At 60.2% G+C, this 14,868-nt stretch overlaps 2 protein-coding genes across 6 annotated transcripts; one reads left to right on the forward strand and one right to left on the reverse strand.

Annotated features, from left to right (window-relative positions):
* The first annotated feature begins 61 nt into the window (after nt 1-61).
* On the forward strand, nt 62-6,433 carry ATG4D (autophagy related 4D cysteine peptidase). 2 transcript variants are annotated; one of them, XM_027586052.2, is made up of 10 exons: nt 72-576; nt 1,118-1,201; nt 1,278-1,451; nt 1,735-2,011; nt 2,086-2,150; nt 3,799-3,929; nt 4,862-4,940; nt 5,025-5,101; nt 5,186-5,305; nt 5,867-6,433. In XM_027586052.2, the coding sequence occupies exons 1-10, from the start codon at nt 345-347 to the stop codon at nt 6,047-6,049; spliced, it is 1,422 nt and encodes a 473-aa protein (XP_027441853.1). In that variant the 5' UTR covers nt 72-344; the 3' UTR covers nt 6,050-6,433. The 2 variants fall into 2 exon arrangements, with proteins under 2 accessions (XP_027441852.1, XP_027441853.1); XM_027586051.2 differs by having other exon boundaries at nt 62-576; nt 4,862-5,101.
* Nucleotides 6,434-6,577: 144 nt separating this feature from the next.
* Nucleotides 6,578-14,466, reverse strand: KRI1 (KRI1 homolog). 4 transcript variants are annotated; one of them, XM_027586048.2, is made up of 19 exons: nt 14,362-14,466; nt 14,176-14,249; nt 13,306-13,411; nt 12,863-12,971; nt 12,550-12,604; nt 12,423-12,469; nt 12,054-12,150; nt 11,899-11,976; nt 11,501-11,634; nt 11,088-11,214; nt 10,868-10,963; nt 10,576-10,746; nt 9,404-9,479; nt 9,213-9,301; nt 8,998-9,124; nt 8,782-8,912; nt 7,751-7,815; nt 7,555-7,653; nt 6,578-6,986 (listed from the first exon to the last, which is right to left on the reverse strand). In XM_027586048.2, exons 1-19 carry the CDS (start codon nt 14,453-14,455, stop codon nt 6,647-6,649), a joined length of 2,115 nt encoding a protein of 704 aa, XP_027441849.2. In that variant the 5' UTR covers nt 14,456-14,466; the 3' UTR covers nt 6,578-6,646. The 4 variants fall into 4 exon arrangements, with proteins under 4 accessions (XP_027441849.2, XP_027441848.2, XP_027441850.2 ...); XM_027586047.2 differs by having other exon boundaries at nt 12,423-12,472; nt 14,362-14,455; XM_027586049.2 differs by having other exon boundaries at nt 6,647-6,986; nt 12,423-12,472; nt 12,863-12,959; nt 14,362-14,455.
* Between the last annotated feature and the right edge of the window lie 402 nt (nt 14,467-14,868).

Below are 14,868 nucleotides of genomic sequence, written 5' to 3' on the forward strand. Positions count from 1 at the left end.
GGGCTCGGGCGCGCCTGGGCGCCGCGATAGGGTGGCGGGGCGTGCTCGTGGGGCGCCGCGGGGAGGCGCCGCGGCCGAAGGTCCCGGCGCGTCCACCCGGAACCGGGGCCGGCGACCCAGGCTGGGGCGGGGCGGGGCGTCCGGCCGTGTCGCGCCCGCCTGGCTCCCGGGGCCAGGGCCGCCAAAATGGCGGCGGCGGCGGTGACAGCGTCCCGCGCCGGGTCCGGGGGCCTGGCCGCCGCGTCGGGGGCCGACTAGCGCCTTCCCCGGCGCCGCGGCCCGCCCCCCTGGGCGCTCGCGCGCGGCCCCCACCCGGGCCCTCGGTCCGCCCTCCCGGCGCGCCCATGAACTCCGTGTCGCCGGCCGCCGCGCAGTACCGGAGCGGGAGCCCGGAGGACGCCCGCCGCCCCGAGGGCCGCAGGCCGCGGGGCCCCCGAGTGCCCGACCCCAACGGCCTGAGGCCCTCTGGAGCCAGCGGCCCCGCTCTTGGCTCGCCCGCGGCCGCCCCCGGGGAGCCGGACGAAGTGGACAAGTTTAAGGCGAAGTTCCTGACGGCCTGGAACAACGTGAAGTACGGTGAGGAGGGGGCGGGCCCGGGGCTTGTGTTCTGAGATAGGAGCTGGCCGAGGGTTCGGCCGGGCAGGGGGTTTTAGAGGCCGGTGGGAGGCGAGGGGAGCCAGACCCTGGCCCTGCCGAGTATTCCACCATTTGGTCTCCTCCTGTGAGTCACCTGTGGGTCCCCCGCCCTGCCCTGCCCCCGGCGGACCTGCAGCAGGTCCAAAAAGGAATGTGTTTTCAAGTCTCGGCCACTCCCGGGTGACCTTGGGCAAGGTTTTTTGCTTTTCTGTGCCTTCATTTTTCCCCTCTGTAAAACGAATACAATAATCGGAACTGCTTTATTCATCCTGGATTGACGGCAAACACTCCTGTGGCCGTTACTAGGGTCCCTGCCTCCATCCGAGGGGAATATGGCATGGATTGGAGATGGGACCTGGGATGGTCTCTGTTTCACAGACCGGAGTGGGGGATGGAAGTGCTGCTGCTGTCATAACTGTTGTGTTAGGTGTCTGTCAAGCCAGTGCTTCATCTGGCGGGGTGCTGCCCCGCATCTCCCCAGGTTGGGCAGTCAAAAGCCGGACCAGCTTTAGCAAGATCTCCAGCGTCCACCTCTGTGGCCGCCGCTACCGCTTCGAGGGCGAGGGTGAGCTGGTTGCCCCAGGCCAGGGTTGAGGGGGGCCTGGTGTGCTTGGTGGCAGCTGACAAGCCTGCTCTTGTAGGTGACATCCAGCGTTTCCAGCGGGACTTCGTGTCCCGCCTATGGCTCACATACCGCCGGGACTTCCCGCCCCTGGCCGGAGGCGGCCTGACCTCGGACTGTGGCTGGGGATGCATGCTGCGCAGTGGGCAGATGATGCTGGCCCAGGGCCTGCTGCTGCATTTCCTGCCCCGAGGTGAGCGGTGGAAGGGAAGGGCGCCCTAGGAGTGTCATGCCAAGTACACAGGGCAGCAGGGTCAGAATTGTTTGTAAACTAAACTTAAAGGTATGTGAGATTGTGTGCAAGGTATGTTTTGGAGGGGAGTGAGAGTTGATACGACAAGTTTCAGGAATGTGAAAATTGTTAAACCTGGGGTCTCAGGAGCATTAGAATTGTACAGAAAGCATGAGAAAATGGGAACTGTGACCCCCCCACCGCCCCATCGGCACCCTTTGACTCTGTACTCCATCCCCACCAGACTGGACATGGGCCGAGGGCACGGGCCCGGGCCCCTCTGAGCCATCAGGGTTGGCCTCTCCCAACCGTTACCGTGGGCCTGCACGCTTGATGCCCCCGCGCTGGGCCCAGGGCACCCCTGAGCTGGAGCAGGAACGTCGGCACCGGCAGATAGTGTCCTGGTTCGCCGACCACCCCCAGGCCCCCTTTGGCCTACACCGGCTGGTGGAGCTTGGGCAGAGCTCAGGCAAGAAGGCGGGGGACTGGTATGGGCCATCTGTGGTGGCACACATACTCAGGTGAGGGCTGCTGCAGGGGACACGGGAGCCACTGGGTTCCCCCAGGCACTCAGGCCTTCCCTCTCACCCCCCAGGAAAGCCGTGGAGAGCTGCTCAGAGGTCACCCGCCTGGTGGTGTATGTTTCTCAGGACTGCACAGGTAAGAGACTGGAAACCAAGGCCCCAGAGTTCTCACCCTGAGCCAATCGCTACCTCAGCTGCATCTGAGGACTTACCTTCTCAGAGGCTGAAACGAGTTCTGGGGCAGAGGAAGCCTTGGAAAGGATTCGAGGTGCACACAGTGGGAGGTGCTCAGGATCCCTCCTCCACTGCCTCTGGAACCTGCAGAGGAAATGTTAGGGGTTTCTCTGCCAGTGATAGAATAGAGGACATAAGGCTTCCCTCTCTCAGGACCAATTTACTTTTACTCTGTAAACAATTCTAACATATACAAAAGTCTGCTCTCTGCCTCACAGGATTGTTATGAGGATTAAGTGAGTAAGTAATACAAGTTAAACCATTTGAGCAGGGCATGTCACATAGTGAGTGTTCGCTAAATATTAGCTATTATTGTTCCCCACTATCCCCCAAATCAGTTTCTTTCTTTCTTTCTTTCTTTTTTTTTTTTATTTATTTGACAGGGAGGGAGAGAGAGCAAAAGCAGGGGGAGCTGCAGGCAGAGGGAGAGGGAGAAGCAGGCTTCCTGCCGAGCAGAGCACCCGACATGGGGCTCAATCCCAGGACCCTGGGATCATGACCTGAGCTGAAGGCAGACACTTAACCGACAGAGCCACCCAGGCGCCCCTCCTCCAAATCAGTTTAGATAGGGTCTTCATTAATAGGAGCCTCAATGGATCGGTGTCAGAGAATCTACAAAACCTATAAATTTTTATATAAAACTGTAGATGTTTGGGGCAATATTTGATTTTCACAGATGGTCACTATCTTAGTCCGTTTGGGCGGCTATACCAAAAATGCCACAGACGGGATGGCCTATAAATAATAGGAACTTATTTCTCATAGTTCTGGGGGCTGGGAAGTCCAAGATCAAGGCACCGGCAGATTTGGTGTCTGGTGGGGACCCACTTCCTGGTTCATTTTGCCGTGTTCTCACATGATGGAAGGGGCAGGCGAGCTCTCTGGGGCCTTTTTTTATACAGGCCCTAATCCCACTCATGAGGATTCCCCTTTCATGACCTAGTCCCCTCCCAAAGGCCCCACCTCTTAATACCATCACTTTGGGGATTAGAATTACAGCATCTGAATGTTGGGGGGACGCAAGCATTCTGACCATAGCAGCTGTGTTTCCAGCAGGGTTGAATCCACTTTTCTGGGAGCCAGGGAGGGGCTTACCTAGCAGTAAGGGAGGAGGTGGGAGAATGGAGGCCAGCAGATTGGACTTGAGGAGGAGGGACGCGCAGGGACATTCAGCAGAGGGGCAGACTGCTTGGAGCTCCCATTTCCGTATTGGCAAACTCACACGCTGAGTAAGTGAAGACTAAGCAGGCCTGGCACTGGGGAGGTGCTCCGGGCTGTGGGGAAGGCTCTCCGCCTCCTCCTGGTTTTATGTTCTTCATCTAAATCTCAGGGCCTCAGTCACCTGCTCTGTAAAATGGGGCTGTCTACACCTGCCTGGAGGCCCTGGAATTGTTGGGGAGTAGAGTTTGGGGTGGGTGGGGGATGAGGAAGTCCTCTGTTTCCACTGATGACGGGAGTGGGACCCTCCAACGTCGCAAGGGCACGTGGAGGGCCCCGCTCAGAGGCTCGAAGGGCGGGTGAGAATGTAACCTGCTGCATCGTCCTCCCAGTGTACAAGGCAGATGTGGCACGCCTGGTGGCCAGGCCGGACCCCACGGCCGAGTGGAAGGCCGTGGTCATCTTGGTGCCAGTGCGGCTGGGCGGCGAGACTCTCAACCCCGTGTATGTGCCCTGTGTGAAGGTAGGCTCGGCCAAGTTCCACTAAGCCTCCCCTGGGAGCCGCACAGGCTTCTGTAGCTTGGGTCAGGTGTTTCTGCTTCCTTCATCTGTCCGTCGGTTTACTCAGTAGCTAGGGAGCACCCAGGACGTGCCAAACGCTGCCCCAGCTGCTGGGTCTCAGGGGCGAAGAGGCAAACGTTCGTGCCCTCTGGGAGCGGACATTCTCCCGGGGGAAGGACAGACCGTGGGTCTGAAACCAAACCGATAGCTGTGGCATTAGAACCTTAGATTCTAGAGGAACGAAAACTAACACTGTGAAGGGCAGAGGGGGGTGGCTACAGCCTCGGAAAGCCCCTCTCCAGCCGGGGCAGATGAGGAGCCAGAGTGCTCCAGGCAAAAGGAATGGCAAGGCTGGAAAAACCCTGGGGTGTTTTCCCTCAGAATAAAGGCCGAAGTTCTCCCTACAGCCTGGAAGGCTTTGCACGAAGCCCCTGCCCATGCCTTGACCTCATCTGCCCCCACTCTCCTTCCCACTTCTCTCTGCCCCCACCACATGAACCTCCTCACTGTTCTCAGAACACACAGGCCTCAGGGCCTTTGCAGCTGCCATTCCAGCTGCTTGGAGTGCCCTTTCCCCAGAGATGCACTACTAACTCCCTTTCTTACCTCCTTCGGGTCTTTGCCTCAATGTCCCCTGTCATTGAGACCTTTCTGACTCCCCTGCTTAAAATTGCAAAGCCCTTTTCCTTTCTTTATTCCTCTCCCAGTGCTGCTGCCTGCTGACACACGGCAGAACTTACTCGTCTTGTTCCTTACTCATCTCCTGCACTGGAATGTCAGCTCCGTGAGAAGGGGCTGGGTTTGCACCCATGCGGGGTTTGCGAAGTGCTTCTCAAGGGCCTGTGTGACAGCACCTGCCCGGAGCATACTCCCCACCCGCTTTTCTCCCTGCAGGAGCTCCTGCGTTCAGAGCTATGCCTGGGCATCATGGGGGGCAAGCCACGGCATTCGCTGTACTTCATCGGCTATCAGGGTAGGCCCGCCCCATCCCGCTCCATCCTGCCCCCCCCCCCGACCCTACCCCTCCTCAGCCCCCCTCACGCCTCCACCCCTGCAGATGACTTCCTGCTCTACCTGGACCCCCACTACTGCCAGCCCACTGTGGATGTCAGTCAGGCTGACTTCCCCCTGGAGGTGAGCCAGGTCAGGTCCCTAGGGTGGGGCTGGAGAAGGTGGAGGAGGCCAGGGCCCTGAGCTTCCCTCATTTGTATGCCCCAGTCCTTCCACTGCACCTCACCCCGAAAGATGGCCTTCGCCAAGATGGACCCAAGCTGTACAGTGGGGTTCTATGCTGGAGACCAGAAGGAGTTTGAGACGCTCTGCTCAGAGCTGACCAGGGTGAGCCAGGAGGGGTGGAGGGCAGAGGGCAGGGGGCAGTGAGGGGGTATTAGAGGAAGAGAGACCTCGAGTCCAGCAGACCCGGGGAATCAAGACGATTATCCTGCCCACAAGCTACAAAAGCCTGGCTAGGGCTGACTGGACCAAAAGAAGGGCAGGAGATGAAAAGTTAGGGACATCATTGCTTGAAGGACAGCTGCATCCATGAGCTCCCCGTCTCATGGTTCTACTGTCCCCTCAGGGCCTCACCCTTATAGTGGCAGGGGGTGGCCACCGGCCTTTCTGGGCACCCACCTCCCTGTTCAGTGGAAAGGGAGCCCTACATTCCCAGAAGATGCCGCAGAAATCCTAGGGTTGCTGTTCATTGGTCACCCTGGGTCATGTGCCCATCACGGTGGCCAGGGAATGGAAGGTGCTGATTGGTTGGCCTGGGTCATTGCCCTGGAGGGATGAGAGTTGAGCTCAGGAAGCACTTGATAAATATACCTATTAGGATAATTGTACCTATAGGACAGTGAATATGGTTTGGGGCTAAGCCACTCTTCCCCCTCCTCCCGCCAGGTCCTCAGCTCCTCCTCAGCCACCGAGCGCTACCCCATGTTCACCCTCGCTGAGGGCCATGCTCAGGACCACAGCCTGGACGACCTCTGCTCCCAGCTCTCCCAGCCAACACTGCGGCTCCCTCGCACGGGGCGGCTCCTCAGAGCCAAACGCCCAAGCTCTGAGGACTTTGTGTTTTTATAACGGGTGGGGTTGGGGGAGAAGATGCACACTATTTATTTTTTTATTTATGTCATGCTGGGTGTGGGAGCTTGAAATCTGGAGGTGATGGGTCTTCCCGTTCTCACCTCCTTGACAAGTGCAGCTGAGACCAGTCCAGGAAACCTCAGAACTGGGGGCCATCCAGACAGGGGCAGAGCCAGTATGCCTCTCTCCGGCCGGCTGGGCCCTCTGCACAGGGCAGGGAGGGAGGGCTCCCAGACACCCACTCAGGGCCTGACTCAAGTACTGTAGTTTGCACTGGACCACCTGTGCCCCTCGCTGGTCCCAAAGCTCCTACCCTGCCGAAGTCTAGGGGTGGTGCGGGGAACTGTGGCCACTGGGGGCTAATAAAGCCGTTTAACTTGACTGTGGCTATGGCTGGCCCAGCACCTGAGGGATGGGGTCTGAGGTGTGTCTTAAGGGGAGATGGTGGGGGAAGCTTGTTACGTAGGCCTCGGCTTCCACATCTGTGAGACAGGAAGACTGCTCTGCCCATGGGTCCACACAGTCCATGAGGGAGATGCATGAGGAGTGCGATGGAAGGGAGGAACCCCAGGGCCCCTGCCTGCTCCCTGGAGTTCAGGGGCCGCTCTTGGGACCCTGCGGCTTCCTCCGTTGCCGGGCCAGCTGGCGGAAGTGCAGCCGTTTGGGGTTGAGGCCAAAGGCCTGCAGTCTCTGGCGGCTAAACTCATGCCCACCAAGTGTCACGGTGGGGCCCAGGAGACGCGCCTTCCTGCCCCTCCTCCGCCTCTGGGGGCCTGGCTTCTGGGTGCGTGACACGGGGACTGCTTCTTCCTGTGCTGGGGGGCTCCCAGGCTGGGGCTGCTTCCTGCAGGCCCCATCAGGTGCCAGCAGCTGCCCGGGTGGGCCATCTTTGTCTCTCTGTGGCTTCTCTGTGGCTTCTGTAAGCGTCTCTGTCCTGAGGAAAAAAGTGGAGGCTCAGCCCAAGCTGGTCACGATTAGGCCAATTCCTGAGTACACGTCCCCCATTTTCCAGATGAGGAAAGGAGAGGTTCAGAGGCAGGGCACCAAATCCAGGGCTTGCCTCGGGTTCAAACCCAAGTCTGACACCAAAACTGGGCCTTTTCTACTGAACTCTTGAGACTCGATTGTATTGCTGAGCCTATACTAAGCTGTTCGTGGAAATTGACTTATTACAGCTTTAAATCAGCTCTCTGAGGTCCTATCAGCCCTGCTTTATAGATCAGGAAATAATGGGCATAATAATAATACTAATACCTGTATGGTATTTCCTGTGTTTTAGGCACTTTACATGAATTGATTCACTTCATCCTCAAAAACCCAACAAGAAATGAACTATCTTAACCCCTTACCCTCATTTTAAAAATGAGGAAGCAGGCCCAGAAAGGGCAACGGCCTTGCCCAAGGTCGCGCAGCCATGGCCCGGGACGAGAAAGGAAGCCCCATTCCGAGGCCCAATAGGCTCCCAAGCCCAAGCCCAGCCTCCTCCAGCCGGTGACACTCACCCCTCTGGGCAAAGTGACTTGAAGATCTGCCCCTTTCTCCAGGAGCTCTGGGCCCTCCGGCTGTACGCCTTCTTGTCCTGCAGTTCCTCCCGCTCGGACCTGGGGGTGCCCGGCAGACGCGCCTATTGCCGGGAGCTTTGGGAGGTGCCCCGCCCCCCGCCCCCCGCCCCCGGCACACCTGGCCCGGCCCTGTCACCTGTACATGCAGGTCTTCTTCAGGGAGCACCACCGGTTCAGCTCCTTGTCGTCGGCAGCGAGGATCTGCATGGGAAGGGTGGGTGGGGTCCTGCCATGCAAGCCCTGGGTCAGGGCGCGGGCGGGGGCCTGGCTCTCGCGGCTTCCGTCGCCTCACTGGTCAAAGGCGGGTCATACTACTAGCGCTCGGCAGGGATGTCACCACAGCAGGAGAGGACTGCTTTCTGTGGAGACCCCTGGATGTTTTTGGCAGCGGGCATCAGATGGGGAAACTGAGGCTCGGCAAGGTGCTCCTTGCCCTAGTCAGGTGGTCGGGGAGTGGCTGATTTCAGATTCCAGTTTGGGCCCCAGGGGTCGCAGAGCCTCACTCGGGCACCACGGTCCCCGCAGCCGCAGATCGGCACCAACGGTCAGGTCTGCCAACTACAGGTGAGGCCGAGGCTCCGAGCTGCAGGCCTCGGTTTCCTCATCCAGGAGGTGGGCAAGCCCCTTAGAAACTACTGAAGGGCTGCCGGGGAGGCTGGGTGAATGCAGAAGGTATCGGCTCTGCTGGCCACGACTGGTGAAGCCCCCACAGCCCCCACGGCTAAGGGGCGAGCGCCACTCCAAGAGCCACATATGTTCACTAAAGCTCCACAGCCATGATGTGGGGGCTGCTACTAGGCCCATTTTACAGATGGGGAAATGGAGGCACAGCATCCTGGGTCACAGCTGGTGAGTGGCCACAGCAGGATTTGAATCTGGGCCATCTGTTTCCAGAGCCCACCCAGTCCTAATGGCCACCCAACTGCGGATATTTGCTGACAGATTTAAAAGTCCTATTTACGGCGCATTCTAGGGGAAAGCGCTGTTGGAAGCCCCCTGCCTCAGAGAGGCCGTCTGAGGCAGGGAACGTCATCAGTACTGGTGTTTTCCAGAGAAGGAATGGGGGGGCGGGGGGCGCAGCATCTGCTAGCTACACACTCCCCCTTGCCCACGGGGCACCCCACCCCCACCCCCCCCGGGGCGCTGGGCACCACTGTGGGGCCCCACCTCCTCGGTGCTCAGCCCGAAGTCGCAGGGAACCACGGTGCGGTACTTAAAGCGACAGGGCAGGTCGTCGATGATGTCCTCGTAGTCCAGCCGGTAATACTCGTCCAGGTACTCCTCGAACGTCTTGTCTCCTGTGCAGGGCGGGAGCCAGGCTGCCAGGGTGTGCCGGGCGCCGCGGAGCCCCTGCCCGCCCAGAGCCACCCGCCCGGGCCTCACCAGGGTCGAACACCGGCTTTTCCTGCCCCACAGCCGCAGCGAAGGGTGACTTGCGCTTCTTCTTGCCCGTCAGGGGGGCCTCGCGCGGCTTTTTCCGCGGCTGCCTGGGGTCGTAGTCAGCGTCCATCTGTCGAGATGCCAAGGTCAGGCCAGCCCTCGGCGGGGAGGGGCGGCCCATGCACCCCCCCAGGTCCCCCTCTGCCCATGGCACCTACATTGAAGTCGGGGTCCTCACAGTGCAGCTCCTGCTGATTCCAAGCTCCTCCCTGCTCAGGCCCAGCCCATGCGTCCCAGTTCCAGTCATCTGGTTGCAGAGGCCACAGAGGTAGGGGGTCAGGGGGTCAGGGCGGAACTTCGGACTTGAGACCCAGCAGCTCCCCCAGGCTGGTGCCCCCGGGGACCTCACCTTCAAGCCCTTCCTCTTCCTCAAAGTGCGGCTTCTCCTCCTCCACGGTGCCATAGTACTCGTCCCCAAAACACCTCTGCAGGGTCAGGGCCCGGACGATCAGCAAGGCCCACTCCCCGCCAGACTGGTACTCCTACACCTTACATGGCTCCCAGCACCCTCCCGACCTGGCTGCTGACGTGAGGGGAACGCTGTGTGACCAGGCCCCTCCATGGCCCGGTACCCCCTGCTGCACTGGGCACCATTCGGTTCCACAGAGCCGCCGTTCTTTCCCTCCCACAGGCCTTTGCCCCTGTGGTCCCCCTGCTGCCTGGTGCACTCCCTCCCTCCTCGGCTGCCTAACTGCTGTTCAGGCCTCAGCTGCCCGCCCTGACCCGCTCAGCACCACGCCCGACAGTCGATCCGGGACTCCTCTGAGACCCCACCTCCCCCTGCACGTCCCCACTCTGATCGCTGGAGGTCGTAACTGTACAGTTAAGGGCCTGCCGTTAGATTGGGAGCTCTGGGAGGGCAGCTCTGGGGCCTGGTGCTCAGTGACTACGAGGCTGGTTCTTGCCATTCCATGAGTTCCAAGGAGGCTGAAACTGCTGGGCCCTTGATGAACCCCCAGCACCCACTGGGTGCCTGGCAAAGGCAAATATTGCAAACTATGTCATTTATTAAGCACCTATTGTATGCCCAGTGCCGGGCTGCATCTCCCTGCATTCTTACAAGCACCCCCAAGAGACAGAAACTACCTCCATTTACGGAGAAACTGAAGCCTACGCATCCTCAGTCCCCTCCCCTGACCTCGTAGGCTTGGTCAGGGGTCTCTTTGGGGCTCACAGGGTCCCCGCTGCTTTCCCCATACAGCCTTGTTGCCTGTTTCTGTGGCCAGATGCTACGTCCCCTCAAACCAACAATAAACCTTAATGGCAACAAGTTTCAAGGAACCACAGCTAGTCCCTGTTCCTTGAGCGTTACCAGTTTTTATGCGTACTTCTCTCAGGCTATCCTTACGCTGGCCCTGAGGTAGACAGTGTGACTGAACCCGCTTTTACAGGGAGAAAGGGACACACGCTCAGAGACGTCAAGTCACTTCTCTGAGGCCACACAGCCAGGAAACAAGCACGGATTCCAGAGCCTTGTCCCAAGCAGCACTGCATGGCTGGGGTGGGACACAGGGGCCGCACCTGCATGAGCTGGTCGTGCCGGGTGGGGTCAAAGTCGTCCTCGAGGTCCCGCTCCTCAAAGCCCAGCGTCTCGTTGCCTGTGACCTGCCGCAGAGTCTCCAGCTTGGCCAGAATCTCCTTTCTTTTCAGGTTCTTCAGCTGCTTGAGCTCCTCCTGCTTCTTCGCTTTCTCCTGCGGGTGGCAGGCGGGGGGGAGGGGGGGGGAAGGGGGGAAGGGGGCGGAGAGGGAGGGCGTGAGCTCTCCTCTGGGGGGGGGCCGCCCCCTCCCCCCGGCCTGGCAGCCCCGTGCTCACCCTCCTCTTTCGCTCCCGTGTCTCCTCTCTCCTCTCCTTCCTGCGTTCATCCTTGCGGCGCACAGAGGACGCGATGCTTCGAGGGTAGGTCTTGACCTGTGGGCAGCAGGGGGAGCCCAGAAGGGCCACAGAGGATGATTCTGGGCTCTCCCGGCGCAGGCCCCAAGGCCCAGGTCCCCCCCTACCTCCTCCCCCCAAGCCCCAGCCCCAGGTCCCGCACCGAGGCCGAGTCCGGCTCCTCGAAGCGGAAGTTGTACTTGTGCTCGAAGTCCTCCTGCTTCTTCAGAAACAGCTCCCCCTCGTCTGAGGAATCGTCCACGGCCAGCTGGACCGGGAGGCTGGGGCCCCTGAGGGACAAAAATGGGACAGGGCTGGGGGTCAGCCGAGCCCCTGCACTCCCGCGTACCAGCTGCGGTAACGCACTGAATCCTCCCAAGGGCCCTGCTTTGGAGGCAGCCCCGTTTTACAGATAGGGAAACTGAGGCACAGAATCCAGTGACAGGGCCGCCTAGCTCCAGAGCCCACACGCCGCAGGGCCTCCTCACAGGCCAGCAACTCCGCTACCGTGTGCGTGAACAAGTGAACACCTGGTGCCCTTTGCCTTCCGGCACCGGCCCGGACACGGCTGCTCACCCTTCCTCCCCCTCTTCCTCTTCGCCTTCCTCCTCCTCCTCCTCCTCCTCGTAACGTTTGTTGAGGATATAATCGCGCAGGAACTGCTCCCCTTCATCCAGCTCTGGGTTGTTCCAATATTCCTTGAGGTGGGTCTGGGGGAGAGGGGAGCAGGGAACAGGACCCAGGTCAGGCACGTGGGGGCGGGGACGGAGGGCGGGCTTGGCTCCCTGTGGACTTAAGTAACTGAAACGTCACAGCCAGCCTATAAAGTAGGGGGGACAATTTCCACTTTACAGAAGTAGAAACTGGCACCCAGGGAGGGGCACACCCCGTCTTCAGACCAGGGGCTCTTGGCTACTCCCTCGAGGACTGGTTTCCAGAAAAAGCCCGGAGGAGGACCGGACCTGAGAACTCACCAGTTCCTTCAGGGCGTCGGGGTTGTGGATCTCCTTCTGCCCCTTCAGCCACTCCACACAGTCCGCATCCTCCTGGGCCTGCGGGCAGGCCAGCACTGAGGGTCTGGGGACCCCTTCCCGCCACCTGCCCCCAGCCAGCCAGGCCCAGCACCCACCTTCTCCTCCCTGGTTTGGGCCCGTTTCTGCAGCAACCCAGAGCCGCCTTCCCCGGCACTGTCCTCCTCGTCACTGTCCTCTATGAACGCCCGGAAGCTGCCCATGGGAGAGGGTACGCCTCAGGAGACGAAGCCTGCTGCCCGCCCACAGTCCCACGATGAAGCCTGTTTACTAAGTCCTGGGCTCTCCTCAACAAGCTCAGGGCAGTGCTGTGACATAGAGGGCGCCATCATTTAACAGATGGGGAAACTGAGGCACAGAAAGACGAGGTGACGTGCCCAAGGGCACACAGCCATGAAGTAACAGGGCTGGATTTGAACTCAGGCTCAAATCTGATCCATCTGGCTATTCAGTAGGCCCAGGCTCACCTTTCCTTGAGTTGTTTCTGTTCTTCCACGTAACTTTGCGACGAGATCTGCTGCAGAGAGAGTGACGTGGGCCTCAGGCCCAGCCCCAGGCCCCTCAGCCCCCAACCGGGGCCTCCACCCCACCTACCTGGAATCTCTGATCAGAGGTCTCTGCATCTGAATTTTCCTCATCGACATATTTGCTGTGGAAGGACAAATGGGGGCTTCAGGAGAGACTCCCCACGGCTCGTCTGTCCCCACGGGGTGGGGAGCTGTTAGGAGCAGCAGTTGGGGGGCAGTGTGGTGCAGATGGGTCACGGGCACTCCTGTTCTCTGGGGTTCCCTCAATCCTGGGGAGTCACCACCAGCTTCTTCCCACCTCCTCTAAGACTCCCACGCATCCGCCTGCCCTGGGAAGGCTCGGGGGAGGGATGGGGCAGGGAGTCAGGCTCTCTCCTCACCCTTCTTTCTCCAGGATAACCTTCCTTTCATAGTCCTTCAGGTACATAGGCCGCATCTTCTTTTGCTTCCCTTCGGCTTCCTCAGCTTCCTCGCTCTCTGAGGACGATACTGTCAGGTTGCCAGAAGACACCTGCCATCACCCGTGACCCCCTTCGTTCCCCAGGTGGAGAATCCCACCGGGCGGGGCCAGGGTCAGACCACGACGTCAAATATCACACTTGCACTACATGGTAGTGGTCAGCTGTGCTCACTCAGCAACTCATGCTTTGAACAGGGTCAAGCACACAATCATTATTAACAAGTAATAACCTAAAACAAAACACTCCGCTAAGCACTTTCGGCATAGAACATAAAACATATATGGTATAAGGGTTCTTTAAGTCATCACAAAAACCAGGAAGGCAATGAGGAACCCGGGCTTTAGGGAGGAGCAACCCCAGACCTGCTTTCTGATAGAAGGTGGCATCCTTCTGATAAATGCGGGGGTCCTTCTTCTTCAACAAAGAGAGAGTCCTGTAAAAGTCACGCTCTTGCTGGGGGTCAAATTCCTAAGGCATGAGAAGGATCGGGGATGACTTCAGAAGGGAGATGGTGAGAGCCCTGGTGGAGGCTGGGGGACACTAAGTAACAGGGCAGCTGGGCTGAGAGGGTGTGGAAATTAGGGTGTTGGGGGGCATACATTAGGAGGAAGGAGAGGGATCCAGCTGGACAGAAGCAGGTTGGGGGATGGAGGGTGTGTAAGAGGGGCGGTGGGAAGATGTGAAGCAGGTGACAGAGGAAGGGGGGGCCCAGTGGGGGTGGACTGGGGCGGGCCACACAGAGGTACAGGATCTGAGATAGAGCAAGGTAATGGGCAAGGGGAGGATTCTTCCTGGGGACAAAGGATTGACGTGGGGGCTGGTGAGCAGAAAGGACATCTGTGGGACAGCAAGCAGGGGCCGGGCTGCACAGTGAGGCCCCCAGGAAGATCAGGGCTGATGTGAGAAGGTGAGTGCCCCATGTGGCACAAGGATGTCCCACTTCCGGGACTGAGTCGACCCTGACAAATGGTTAAACTCTTGCGGTCGCACCTCACACATCAGGATGGGCAGGTGGATGGTGGCGGGAGAGGGGAAGTAGGGGGAGCATCTGGCCACCCCCTGGGGATGGAGAGGGCGCTGTGTGTCCTTCATGGGACTAGGAAGAGGTGGATGGAAACTCCCGTCGGGTGAAATGGGGTTGGAAGTTAGCCGCCCTCTGTATATCGGGGTCGGGAAGCGGTAGGGGGCTTGGATGCTTCCCGAATGTACGGCACCGGGGTGAGAAAGCTCACCACGCGCTCGTCGCTAGAGTCAGACTCAGAGCTGGAGTCGCCGCCGATGTCCCGGTCCCCGTAGCGATCTTTAACTGCGGGGCACAGATGGGAGCCCCCCAGATCAGCGTGGAGGACCAGCTGAACCCCCACTTCCCGACTACCCGGCACGCGCGGCCGCCCCGCGCGCATGCGCCCCGCACTCACGCCGCTGCAGCTCCTCGCGCTCCCGGTAGCGGCCGTACCGCGCGGCAAACGCCGCGTTTACCCGAAGGGGCGACGACCCGCGCGGTTCCGGCATGGCGGCTCTGCGGCCCACTGCGCACGCGTGCGGCGAGTGTCCCCGAAGGAGGCGGGGCTACTCTCGGCCCCCGCCCCGGCCCCGGCGAGCCCTAGAGGAGGCGGAGCTTCGCGGGCCGCGCCTAATCCTGTCCCCAAGCTTTCCGGGATCCCTAACGCCGTGCGACCATAATCCCCGCCCGCGGGTCACGCCTCTGCGGGTCAGCCTGCAGCCACCGCCCACTGCCCCCGCCCCCCCCCCCCGCCCGGGGCTCCCGGCACCCAGCTGACATCTGGGGGCCCTTTCTCCCCTCGCGGTTTCCTGCCTCCCTTCCGTTCCGACAGCGTAAACCGCTGCCCCACCCAGCTCACTCAGCTCTGGCACCCTGGGAATTACCACTCTCTCCCCTCCCCCAAAGCACCCACGATCTGCGA

The sequence above is a fragment of the Zalophus californianus genome, chromosome 1 (assembly GCF_009762305.2).
Source record: "Zalophus californianus isolate mZalCal1 chromosome 1, mZalCal1.pri.v2, whole genome shotgun sequence".
NCBI lineage: Eukaryota > Metazoa > Chordata > Mammalia > Carnivora > Otariidae > Zalophus > Zalophus californianus.